General features: G+C 39.1%; 1 protein-coding gene across 3 annotated transcripts in view; it reads right to left on the minus strand.

The window, feature by feature from the left end:
• LOC126248374 (transmembrane protein 39A) overlaps positions 1-14,127 on the minus strand; it is a 194,664-nt gene that overhangs the window by 37,864 nt on the left and 142,673 nt on the right. For all 3 annotated transcript variants that reach the window (XM_049949302.1, XM_049949304.1, XM_049949303.1), the window contains exon 10: positions 12,573-12,670. In XM_049949302.1, coding sequence (XP_049805259.1) covers positions 12,573-12,670 — 98 coding nt within the window. The remainder of the gene's footprint in view (positions 1-12,572; positions 12,671-14,127) is intronic.

The raw sequence follows: 14,127 nt of genomic DNA on the forward strand, positions 1-14,127 counted from the left end.
GTATATGCGGACAAGGAAAAAAAATTCCCGTATTTCTACCGGATTTTCCGGTTAAAAATACACTTTTTCCTGAGTGAAAAAATACTTTTTCCCTGTTAACTGACAGTATATTTTCTCTCGGAACTGTATAACTTATCAATCCTTTGAATGGTTATGGTTTTGTACACAGGTGTAGAATTTCCCGGCGCTTTAGAAAACCAAACACAGGGGAAAAAACACGTTTTGGAAAGATCTTTGATGAGCAGCAACATGTATGCTGCATATTTTCATATTACGAAAGTATAAATTCGATTACCACCAAACACCGCATGTCACTTTACGAAGCATTGAAACCAAGATTGCGATGCACTATTGTAAGCCAGGCATAGCTCATGTCACGTGATCTCGCCAGCCGATGACAGCGGGTATTCAGAGCTGAGGACACGTGATGTAGTCAGCCAATAGCAATGTAACTGTTAAGAAGCATGAACACACAAACAGAAAAAGCTAATGGTTTAAATTAATATACATAGCGTTGCTGCACGAAAAGCAAAGCTTTCACATATAATATTGGTCTATAAGATTAATACCCTGCAAGAGAAGCTAAGCTTTCACATATAATGTTGTGTCTTTTATGCGCATATTAAAATGTAAGATATATCATACAAATGTGCCAGTAAATTTTTAATAACGACATAAATGCTGATCTTCTGGGCTCGAAATTGATCTAAATGGCTGGCTCGTCATTAAAGAGTTGATTTTTAAATGAGAGTCAAATGCTCTGTGATTTAAGAAATTCATCGTACAGTCTTACACATAGTTCAACTTGCGTAAAAGGAAATTTACTTTGATAGCAACGCTTTTCAAACCACCATTTGGAATATTTTTCCGCGACCTGTTAGAAACACGTTCGTTTCAGCACTTGCCAGAGAGCACCAGATGACAGGCGAAACCGTGCTTGTGCAGCTACGATGTTGGAGGGAGCCCGTATGTTCGTACGTGTAAAACATTAAAAGATCTTACATTATGTCATAAAAGAAACAAGACATCAGAGGATACTCAAAGAGCATCGGAATTTCGTGAACCATACTAAAATGTGCACATTTAAAGTGCATATTTAAAGTGCACATTTGTATGTCCAGATTCCCAGTGAAGTAAGCCACGACCTGACATTAAGCTTTTCAATTTAGTGTTCAGGATGTAAATTTTCTTGGAATACCAGTACTATATTATCTCATGTTTGGTTCTTTTTATGGCATAATGCCATATGTGCTAGAAGCTGAAAACGTGCATTTGAAATGCAGCGAACAATGTGTGGAATTAAACACTTCGTTTCAAATATATTTCTGCATCAGCGGAAAAGATTAAAAAAAAAAATTCTTTACCAAACTGACAAAAATAACTTCATTGTTCTGCAAGGCAATTAATGCTTGACTGTCAGAAAAGTGGAATTAAGATAAAATCTGCAACTAACAACACATTTTAGCCTTCTGTAATTATGTGAATGTATTTTAATTCACTTGGTAGCCCTCGGCCACAGAAATCTGTTTTGTTTTCATTTGACATGACAGCAGTAAACAAAGAGGAAATAGTAAAATCACTAAATGTAAACATGGGTCACGTGGAGACTACTCACTTCTCCACTATAACTCAGACTGCTCTGCGCATCTACAATATTTCCGAACTGGGGCAATACCCCGCCACTCCCTCGAGCGTTTGAGATAAGACGTCAAAAATTAGAGAAAATCGAATTTTCAAAAATTTATTCATTTTGTAGTGCACATCTTTTTGAAGAGTCTATTGCATTAAACATGTGTGTTCAAGGAAATATAAGGCATGTTATTTGGTCGTAAGTCTGCCAAAATGCAGTGCCACATCTCTTCACACATCTTTCTCCTATCGTATGTCACTGTGTTTCACTCGGTGGAATTGAAACGTGTATATTTTGTAGTGGATGCCATCAAACCATATTCAAGACAGTGGAAATTAAAATGTCCTGTGGTGCCTCTCATGCTTACAGTTGGCCAGTTTGACATCCAGTCCTTTTTTTTTTAAAAAAATAACTCTTCAGAAAATTTGCACTTTTTATTCCCCATCAGATAACAACTTGCTGCTTTCTGCGACATAAAATTAAATGTAGGATACATAAAACCAGTAAAGACATGAGACAAGCAGGACAATACACATTTCTTCAATCCTTAGCTCCTAGAATGTTTTTCTCTCTAATCTTGCTACAGCTTTACATGGCGTGCTTTCCTTTCTGGGAAAGAATCTGTTACATCATCGAAGTTCGTCAAACGTTTTGCTATGTGAAAAATCGAAATGTCGTCATCTAATACTGAGAAAGCTGTTAATACAAATAGGACCCAAGACTGGTGTGGTTTCTCGATCTGATTATGTCTATTTTGTCACTCTCTGTAGATAAAACAAAATAGGCCTTTGTAACAATGCAACAATTGTAACACACATCAAATAAACGAGACTGCTTTGGCACAAAAGGCCTACTACAAGCAAAAAGCTTTACTTTAGGAAATAGTTTCACACTTCATTCATACACCCCAGTTTTTCAAGCATAAGATCGAAAAGTAGTAGTACGAAATTTTTATACAAACTTGGAATCGTCATATTGTTCCATAATTTGTGTGATGTCCCCGTTTCTTCTCCTTCATCGTTCTAACAAAGAGTCTTGCTATCACTAATTCTGTAACTATTCCTGTCAATGTCAAAGCTTATTTGCTGGTTAACTTCACTAACTCAGCCAGAATCACCGGTTTAGTTGTTCCGCGATTGTTCTCCGGTTAGGCGTTGTTACGTGATCGTACAACGCGTTTTGCGTGCTACTTCCAGAATAGAACTTAAAGTGGCTGCTAGCCAGGGACTGTACAACTGGCCCTTACTAGTATAGTGATCTGACCAAAACAATTTTGTCAAAATTAAATTTTCTTGGATACACCGAGAAGGTAATACGTAATCGTCGGCCGCAGTGGCAGACTGGTTCTAGGTGCTTCAGTCTGGAACCGCGGGACCCCTACGGTCGCAGGTTCGAATCCTGCCTCAGGTATGGATGTGTGTGATGTTCTTAGGTTAGTCAGGTTTAAGTAGTTCTAATTCTAGGGAGCTGGTGACTTCAGGTGTTAAGTCCCATAGTGTTCAGAGCCATTTTAATACGCGTAATCTTTCTTACCTGTTATTCGTTTATTTCTACTCTGGTAGTCTGAATCTATGGATTTCACTAGTAATTATAACAACCCTCATCATTCACAAACCCAATCAACCACACAGTCAGCAGTTTGCATTCATCCACTCGGCCTTACTCCGCTCAGCTCTTAAAACCCCTTTTGTCTGTAGGAAAGTTTTGTTTCTACATGCGACGAGGATTCCCCTGACAGAAGAGACATCATGTACACCAGGGCTTAACAACTGGCCGGTTTTGAGCGCGAGTACTCGCGTCTGCTCAGGCAGGTGCTCGCGAGCAGCTGCAAGGTCGTGGAGTATGGGGGAGGGGAAATGCGCGCGCACGTTTGAATAGGGCCGCAGCGTGCCTATTGAATTCGCGCCGACTGTGTAACGTTTAAAGTACTACGATCAGCTCTTAACAGTCACTTCGCTGGTTAAGAATCGTGTGAAGTCGCCGTTGTGTAACCCCAACCATGCTTTCGCAGTTCAACCCCCATTGAGAGAAATTGTATCTGTTTACTGAAAAAGATGGTGTTGCAAAATGTTTAGTATGTCACAAAACGCTGAATTCTTTTACGAAATTTAATTTGCAGCGACATTATATGTCGTACCACGCGAAAGACTACGGACGTGGAAAATGTGATTGACCAGATCGTGCACAGGAAGTTATTAAACATAAAAGGAAGCTATCCGAAGAAGATCTGGACGACGAAGAAAAATCAACTGAGGCAGCTCTCAGAGTGGGTTACAAAATTGCTTTGCTTTTAGCAAAATCCCTGCGCCCCTTAACTGATGGCGATTTAATAAAAGAATGTTTGGTAGTTGCAGCGGAACATTTGTGTCCATCTCAAGTTGAACAGTTTCGGATTGTGCCATTATCTAACATGACCATTATACGTCGCATACAGGACATGGCAGACGACGTCCAGAGCCAGCTTGCAAATATCTGTTAAGATTTTATGGCGTATTCTCTAGCTCTGGACGAAAGTGTTGATATCACTGGAACAGCGCAGCTTGCCATATTTATTAGAGGTGTTAACAGAGATCTTCAGGTGAGGGAAGAGCTCCTCATAGTAGTAGCCATGAAGAACACTACAACCGGAGGTGATATTTTAAGTAGTGTTGAAGAAAGTGTTGAAAATATAGGATTGTCGTGGAATTCTTTAGTTTCAGTGTCTACAGATGGTAGAGGCATACACTAAGCTAATAAAATTACGTGGCACGTGTACATTCTCCTTTATTTGTTTCATTTGTCGCAGTAATAATTCGTGAGTGATATCCCTGCAGGTGGCCGCGGATTTACATCGACTGGCGGCAGCTGTTGTGTACCCCACGTGACTCTCCCCACTCTCCGCTCTGGTCCGGTAGGAGGGGGGGGGGGGGGGGTACCGTGCTCGCACTGCTCCGTGCTCGCGCCTTGCTGCTCACAGCTTGGTCCGCGAGCACGTATGTTGTGAAGCCCTGATGTACACTATGCACGCATTCACAAATCAACTTACGATTCATTCAGAAATCAACTTAGAGTGTGTTCAAAAACCGACAGGGGTGCATTTCAAAGTCATATGAATAACCGATAGACTAACGTGCGCTGGATGCTAGGCGCTATGTGAAACAAGGTGTTTTTCCCCCGAAGAATATGAATACCCCCCCCCCCCCCCCGTCGATCTGAGCCTGCTGCACATGCATGAATCTGGCAGCATGGGTGCTCCAATAAAAATTTTCCCAGTAGCATCTAGCTGCTTGCTGTGACTGCTTACACAGCCAACAGCCACAGTTCTGTAGCGAGAAGCGGGCGAAGCTATTACTCAACTGGACATACTCATCATCCCGCTCGTAACTGCTAAAACGAACCTAATATAAACAGTTGTGATGTCACGCTCATTTGAGGCAATTTGTTGTTACGAAGCATTGCATAGTCTTCCTAAAGTCTTTGATATATTTTGCTGTTGGCAGACGGTTGTATGGGCACTGTGTTTTGTTGTTGTATATGGTTCAAATGGTTCAAATGGCTCTGAGCACTATGGGACTCAACTGCTGAGGTCATTAGTCCCCTAGAACTTAGAACTAGTTAAACCTAACTAACCTAAGGACATCACAAACATCCATGCCCGAGGCAGGATTCGAACCTGCGACCGTAGCAGTCTTGCGGTTCCAGACTGCAGCGCCTTTAACCGCACGGCCACTTCGGCCGGCTGTTGTATATGGCACGTTTCCTTTGCATATTAAGTTTTATTTTCGTTTTTTCTCTCGTTCATGTTTTATTGCTGCAGTATTACTCTGCAGTAGTGGGATACCCTACCCCCATGAACCATGGACCTTGCCGTTGGTGGGGAGGCTTGCATGCCTCAGCGATACAGATGGCCGTACCGTAGGTGCAACCACAACGGAGGGGTATCTGTTGAGAGGCCAGACAAATGTGTGGTTCCTGAAGAGGGGCAGCAGCCTTTTCAGTAGTTGCAGGGGCAACAGTCTGGATGATTGACTGATCTGGCCTTGCAACACTAACCAAAACGGCCTTGCTGTGCTGGTACTGCCAACGGCTGAAAGCAAGGGGAAACTACAGCCGTAATTTTTCCCGAGGGCATGCAGCTTTACTGTATGGTTAAATGATGATGGTGTCCTCTTGGGTAAAATATTCCGGAGGTAAAATAGTCCCCCATTCGGATCTCCAGGCGGGGACTACTCAAGAGGACGTCGTTATCAGGAGAAAGAAAACTGGCGTTCTACGGAATGGAGCGTGGAATGTCAGATCCCTTAATCGGGCAGGTAGGTTAGAAAATTTAAAAAGGGAAATGGATAGATTGAAGTTAGATATAGTGGGAATTAGTGAAGTTCGGTGGCAGGAGGAACAAGACTTCTGGTCAGGTGACTACAGGGTTATAAATACAAAATCAAATAGGGGTAATGCAGGAGTAGGTTTAATAATAAATAAAAAAGTAGGAGTGCGGGTAAGCTACTACCAACAGCATAGTGAACGCATTATTCTGCCCAAGATAGACACGAAGCCCATGCCTACTACAGTAGTACAAGTTTATATGCCAACTAGCTCTGCAGATGATGAAGAAATTGATGAAATGTATGATGAGATAAAAGAAATTATTCAGGTAGTGAAGGGAGACGAAAATTTAATAGTCATGGGTGACTGGGATTCGAGAGTAGGAAAAGGGAGAGAAGGAAACATAGTGGTTGAATATGGATTGGGGGAGAGAAATGAAAGACGAAGCCGTCTGGTAGAATTTTGCACAGAGCATAACTAAATCATAACTAACACTTGGTTCAAGAATCATAAAAGAAGATTGTATACATGGAAGAATCCTGGAGATACTAGAAGGTATCAGATAGATTCTATAATGGTAAGACAGAGATTTAGGAACCAGGTTTTAAATTGTAAGAAATTTCCAAGGGCAGATGTGGACTCTGACCACAATCTATTGGTTATGAACTGTAAATTAAAACTGAAGAAACTGCAAAAAAGTGGGAATTAAACGAGATGGGACCAGGGTAAACTGACTAAACCAGAGGTTTTACAGAGTTTCAGGTAGAGCATAAAGAAACAATTGACAGAAATTGGGGAAAGAAATACAGTAGAAGAAGAATGGGTAGCTTTGAGGGATGAAATAGTGAAGGCAGCAGAGGATCAAGTAGGTAAAAAGACGAGGGCTGGTAGAAATCCTTGGGTAACAGAAGAAATATTGAATTTAATTGATGAAAGGAGAAAATATAAAAATGCAGTAAATAAAGCAGGCAAAAGGGAATACAAACATCTCAAAAATGAGATCGACAGGAAGTGCAAAATGGCTAAGCAGGGATGGCTAGAGGACAAATGTAATGATTTTGAGGCTTATCTCACTAGGGGTAAGATAGATACTGCCTACAGGAAAATTAAAGAGACCTTTGGAGAAAAGAGAGCCACTTGTATGAATACCAAGAGCTCAGATGGAAACCCAGTTCTAAGCAAAGAGGGGAAAGCAGAAAGGTGGGAGGAGTATATAGAGGGTCTATACAAGGGTGATGTACTTGAGGACAATGTTATGGAAATGGAAGAGGATGTAGATGAAGATGAAATGGGAGATACGATACTGGGTGAAGAGTTTGACAGAGCACTGAAAGACCTGAGTCGAACAAGGCCCCGGGAGTAGACAACATTCCATTCGAACTACTGACGGCCTTGGGAGAGCCAGTCCTGACAAAACTCTACCATCTGGTGAGCAAGATGTATGAGACAGGCGAAATACCCTCAGACTTCAAGAAGAATGTAATAATTCCAATACCAAAGAAAGCAGGTGTTGACAGATGTGAAAATTACCGAACTATCAGTTTAAGAAGTCACAGCTGCAAAATGCTAACGCGAATTCTTTACAGACGAATGAAAAAACTGGTAGAAGCCGACCTCGGGGAAGATCAGTTGGATTCCGTACAAATGTTGGAACACGTGAGGCAATACTGACTTTACGACTTATCTTAGAAGAAAGATTAAGGAAAGGCAAACCTACATTTCTAGCATTTGTAGACTTAGAGAAAGCTTTTGACAATGTTGACTGGAAAATCTCTTTCAAATTATGAAGGTGACAGGGGTAAAATACATGGAGCGAAAGGCTATTTACAATTTGTACAGAAACCAGATAGTTGTTATAAGAGTCGAGGGACATGAAAGGGAAGCAGCAGTTGGGAATTCAATCTGTATATTGCGCAAGCAGTAAAGGAAACAAAAGAAAAATTCGGAGTAGGTATAAATACATGGAGAAGAAATAAAAACTTTGTGGTTCGCCGATGACATTGTAATTCTGTCAGAGACAGCAAAGGACTTGGAAGAGCAGTTGAACAGAATGGACAGTGTCTTGAAAGAAGGATATAAGATGAAAATCAACAAAAGCAAAACGAGGATAATGGAATGTAGTCAAATTAAATCGGGTGATGCTGAGGGAATTAGATTAGGAAATGAGACACTTAAAGTAGTGAAGGAGTTTTGCTATTTGGGGAGCAAAATAACTGATGATGGTCGAAGTAGAGAGGATATAAAATGTAGACTGGCAATGGCACGGAAAGCGTTTCTGAAGAAGAGAAATTTGTTAACATCGAGTATAGATTAAGTGTCAGGAAGTCGTTTCTGAAAGTATTTTTATGGAGTGTAGCCATGTATGGAAGTGAAACATGGACAATAAATTTCCGGGTTTTTCCCGGTTTTCTCCCGGATGAAAAAAGTCCCGGGTTTTTCCCAGATCTCCCGGTTGTCCCGGGTCGTATACACCCTGTACAATGATAAAACACCGGGTACTGCCAATCTATAATTTACTTAAGAATGGCGTTCTATAAATTTACGATGCAAAGAACACAAATTAAGAAATAATAGCAAGGGTAGAGGAAGTAGCAGACAAGTGTTGAAATATGTCTTGTGATCGAAAAACGTTGTTTCACAGACGGCAGATATGTAAAATTCTGCTAAAGCTTTTCAGTGTGGTTTCCAGTAACCCAATTTACTTGGTGTACTAGTACTGTATTATCTCACGTTGTGACATAATGCCATAGATGCCAGAAGATGAAAATATGCACTTGAAATTCAGTGGACTGTTGAAACTAGCTAATGGTGTGGAATAATACACTTCTTTTCAAATAAATTGACTGCTTCTGTGAAAAAGTTTAATAAAAGCCACATTTATTTAGCAAACTGACAAAAATAAATTCATTGTTCTGCAAAGCTATTAATGTACGATTGCCAATAACGTGGAAATAAAATAAAATCAGAAAACTGAAACTAACAACAATTTTAGTTTTCTGTAATTATGTGAATGTATTTCAATTCATTTGGTAGTTCCCAGCCACAAAAATCCATTTTGTTTTCATGTGGCATGAGAGCTGTAAACGAAGAGAGAACAGCAGAATCGTGAGATGTAAATCTGGGCCACGTGAAGGCTACACCCACTACAACTCCGACTGCTCTGCTCATACGCGAATCTGGCAGCTTGGGCATGCCAGAAACATTTTTCCAGATAGTATCTCGCTGTGTGTAGCTACTGTTTATACATCTAATAGCCACACTTCAAGGTAGCAAGAAGCAGGAGAAGACGCTACTCAGATGCAACTTTAGTACTGTGCATGCCCAAGAGCTCACTGGAAACTACCCAAACCAATCTAATAATCGTTTTGATGCCACACTCATCGAAAGCAGTTTGTTGTTACAAAGTATTGCATAGCCTTTGTCCAAAAGCCTTTGACACATTTTGCTGCAAGTGAATGCCTGTTTTCTTTGGAACTTAAATTTTATATAGGTGTTTTTCTCTTTTTTACATTTTGTTGCTAAAGCATTATTCTGCAGTAGTGGCTAAAGTAAAATTCTCTGTTAGAATGACGGTTTTTACCAATCAAAATTACAAAAATTTAGCTCAAAAAAAAAAAAAAAAAAAAAAAAAATGTCACATTTATCCTGGTTTTCTCCTACATGAAAAGAATTACGGGGTTTTCCCAGTTATCCCAGGGCATATAAATCTTGATAAAACACAAGGTTCAGATCTGTTTGTACAAGGTGTAACAAGGGGTTACATGGTGAATTTCTTCACTAAACGCAAATGTTAAGTAATACAGAACGGCATACATTGAACAGACTGTAATGTACTGTCTATTATTAATATTACCACCTCTGTAAATAATAATGAAAATTTCATTTTTCCTATGTTATTTTTCTCATAAATTGGTACAGATTTTATGGACACTAGTGAACTTTCATTAAATCATAAAAAATACTTTTTATTTGGTCACTCATACACAATATAAACTGAAAAAGTATTAAAATATGAAAAGCATAATAAACTACATGCTACTGTGGATAAGAGAAACTCATTTCTCATTTTTAAATTGAATACAGCACAATATATGGCAATTTAAATAGAACACTGCATGACGTACGACATTTTTAGCATTCTACACACACAATGGCTAACTGCAAATGGGTATTAAGACACTGTGCAGACTGTGCACAGAAAATCAGCACCATCCTCAGTGGTGACCCTATTGCTACTCTGGTTTCTCTTTGCCTTACACATATAGCAAGTAGAACAGCTTCTCAACACCTCTGCTTTTTGCTTTTATTGACAAAAAATTAACAGAGGTTGTAGATGACACTTATTGTTCATTCTGTATCTATACAATGAATGCCTATTGATTACTCTAGATATTACTGTCTACTTATCTCATCCACATCTGTCGAAACCTAGTAGCTCGGAGTTACAATGTCAGCAACCAGGTTTGAAAGTTCATTTTTGTCTGCAACAGGGCTTGCTTGACACTTTTCAATAAGGAGCATGAAAGATAAACATTTGAGACCCAGAAGAATAGGTGGGTGAAGGATGACTTCCAGGGGGGGAACCTCCTTGATAGTTGCATAATGCTGGTGGGCATTCTATGGAGTAGCAACACTTGATCCAGTTTTCTTCGTCATTCTTCTTACACTGTGACCAAAGATGTATTAGTTATTGGCAACAAATGCCAGCTGCAATGGACATCCCCTTTGGGAGTAGTTTGCAGTGCACAAAATACTTTTTGGGTCACCAGATGCAAAATATTATGTTCACATTGCGCAATGCTCGAAGAGATGTCTTTTGCTGGGGTCCAGCCATTACTTTCTTCCTAGGAATTTAACAATGGCATAATGACTCATTACTTGTAACAATGCTGTATACGAATGCTTACTAAGGAAGCAGGTGATGTTCAACCAAAAAATGTAACACTAGTCAACTAGTTGAGTTTTGTAGCTTTAAATTAGAATATGCAGTACTCCTATACCTGACTTCTGAACCTGGCCTCCTGAATGCAAACATCAGTAATTTGTGACAGAGCAATCTTTCTCAAAACAAGAAAATCCTATACTGATGCGAACTGTCTGATAGCGCTCACCCCACACACGATACATATGTTTTGAGCTGCCTTAAGGACAAAGCCAACAATATTTCACAAATGTTAAACCTTTTTCCACTTGTGGCTACTTTGTAACACTTTAACAACATTCATATGACTCAATTACGTTAAATCTAACATATATCTGCATGATAAGTATTAGAACCTCAAATAAGAAAGGACAGTAGATAAGTACACTCATAGCAGACTACACATGTTGTTACTGCGTGGTTTTCACTCAGTTTAGCGAAGTTATTTTGTTCCAAAAGCCAAACTACAATAATAAACAATTTTACAGTATCCAATGTGAGAGCAGAAACATGCCCACAGGGCACCGCACTGTAATAATGTGGACATTACTGGCATCAAGTGGTCAGATTACTGGCAAGTAAGAAAGTGAAGCAAATTACCTTTGAGGTTTCATCAGACTAACACGTTAGCAGACGGGAAATGTGATAATACACAAAGGAATGAACTCTGACTTGGCATCTACATTTCGTGATGTTTATCACTTGACCATGAGCAGATACATCTTTATAACAGCTCAAGTGGAAGGTAATATCTCCTCCAGAAAGTTTCACTCTATCAAATGTACAATTTTCTTCCATAGGCAAGCGCAGGTGGCGCAGCAACCTGCCAGATGGCCTGACTGTGTGCGTTCTGCACACAGGCAGCCTACTCAACCACCCCTGGCCACCTGAGCTCGACCAGTGGACTAAGATCATGCAAATTATGATACAGCTGCAAGACTGCCTGTGTGTCAGCCATTTGAGCACCCCTGCCTGCCCCGCTGCTCTCGGGTGTGTGCACAAACTGGAATGGTCTGACTTAGTGGATGAGTACAATATTTTTCATATTGTCAGCAAAATACAGAAACAACCACATCAAAAAATTAAAGAAGTAAAAATCTGATGTATATTTCAATTAATTCCTTCTGTCTTCTTATCGGTACTATAACTGTGAGTCTAAATTTGTTTCCAACTGGAAACCTGTTCTAGAATTTAAATTGTGTGGTTCAGTGTAATTAATGCCAACATGGGAATGATGCTGCATATTTCATACTCATGGCACAACAAGAAATCCCTTTGTAACAATCAGTTTTATGAATTGCTAAAGAATCACTAAAATGATTTCATTGCCCCCAGTTCAAGTGATTAATTTAACCATCAAACAACTTGCAATGTAAAATATCTGTATGAGGACAGACCACTACTCACACAATAAGAGAGGCACTGAGCAGCAGAAATGTCCACAGAAAAGTATTAAAGCTAGGAAAGCTCCACTTGCCCATCTGCTGCTTAACACCCCCTCCTATTATATGAGTGATGATCTATAATCAACCATTTTTGAAGTGCATCCGAAGTTTCCAGTGCACACAGCCAACAACACAAACACAACGTGAGATTTATCTTTCAGCAAATAATTAAACAAGCATTGGTAAGGAAATGTGTGCATAGATAAGGTTGAGCATACATTAAACTACATTGACACGTTGTACTAATATTACTCCAAATAATTGTGCATCTTACCTCACTGGATAGCAGTGTACAATATACATCATAAAGCACCCAAGCCAAACAAATGCTAGATGCTGTGTTGCCCAGTAGACATCGTAATAAAGGAAACTCTAAAATCACAGAGAAAAGTGGTTTTCAGGGTTTTCAAAATTTGTGCATTATATTATGCTAACTATTAATAATTTCAAACAGGTGTATGCCTGTTCTATCACAAAGGAAAACTAAGTGTCAGAATATGGCACTTGGTTTTTACAAACTGAAATGTGTTAGAAAAATTTAATACAATGCACAGTGTGCAGCGTTTTTTTTTTTTTTTTTTTTTTTTTTTTTTTTTTTTTTTTTTTTTTTTTTAACTATGTGCACACCAAAAGGACAGAGTAACAGGGCAAATTAAGTAATAAGACTGAATAATAGTTGTTGTTGTTGTTGTTGTTGTTGTTGTATGTAAAATGAAATAAAAAGCTGGACAAAGACAGGCTGAACTAAGATAGTGAAGGTGCTCAGAGTTCATCCCTCAGTCATCTGAAGGATTTGTAAGGGCATGTCCTATGTAAGAGACAGAAACGACCAACAGCATATGAAATCTGGATATGAGACACACCAGCTACAAGCGGCAGCATTGGGCGATATGCTCGGGTGTCCTGCGTGTGGACGGTGAACTCTTGCTACAAGATGGCTACTGTAGCTGACCAGCTGTTTCTACAAAACAGCAACCATAAACTGTAGAATATTGTATCTCAAGAGCAAGGCAGTAAAATTAGCTTTACTTACGAAAAGAAGGTGATAAAGGAAATCTACGAAGGGAGGAATCTTCATGGAGAATTTCAAAATTTATATCATTAACTATGAATATCACCAGACAAATTCTTCAAATATACACAGGTGACTAGAGATATGTTTGACTATCTCAACAATGAATTAAACGCCAGTGTTTATTATGTAACACAAACTTTCAACGGCTGAAAAATGACTGACTAACATAAATACAGAAAAATGAGTGACTTATTCCACGAGCTGTCTATGGTGCAACTTTGGCTAGTAATCCAAAACGTTGTGGGTCTCAGGTTCAGACCTGACTACTGCTTATATTTTAACTGAGAACTACAATCCTGATATCTGTTCTGTGTATTAAATTTTAGCTATGCTCTTCACACTGCATCTCAAAATATATTTTTAAGGTCCTGTTAAAGTACTTGATTTTTAAGTGTGTACATACCTATCCCAAAATATCACACAGACTAAATTCATTATAAAACACAATGACCAACCATAAAATTTTACTGATATTTGATTGCTGGAAACACAATTCATCAGTAATCAATGTTAATGGCAAGTGTTTCAATTAATCGAGTCTGCATGAATAATTCATACAAAATAATTGCAGAAAGGCTCAAATGTTTTGTGAAATGATTTGTCTAAAACTAAGAAATAAAACAAATTAGAGAAGCATCTAATGCACCTCATTTGCTGTTCACGATTTCAGCACGATTCAAACGCACATCAAATGTTTCTCTAATCTATTTGATCTTTTTTAAACCAATAATTTCACAAAATATTTGACTGATTT

This window comes from Schistocerca nitens, chromosome 3 (genome assembly GCF_023898315.1).
Source record: "Schistocerca nitens isolate TAMUIC-IGC-003100 chromosome 3, iqSchNite1.1, whole genome shotgun sequence".
NCBI classification, from domain to species: Eukaryota; Metazoa; Arthropoda; class Insecta; order Orthoptera; family Acrididae; genus Schistocerca; species Schistocerca nitens.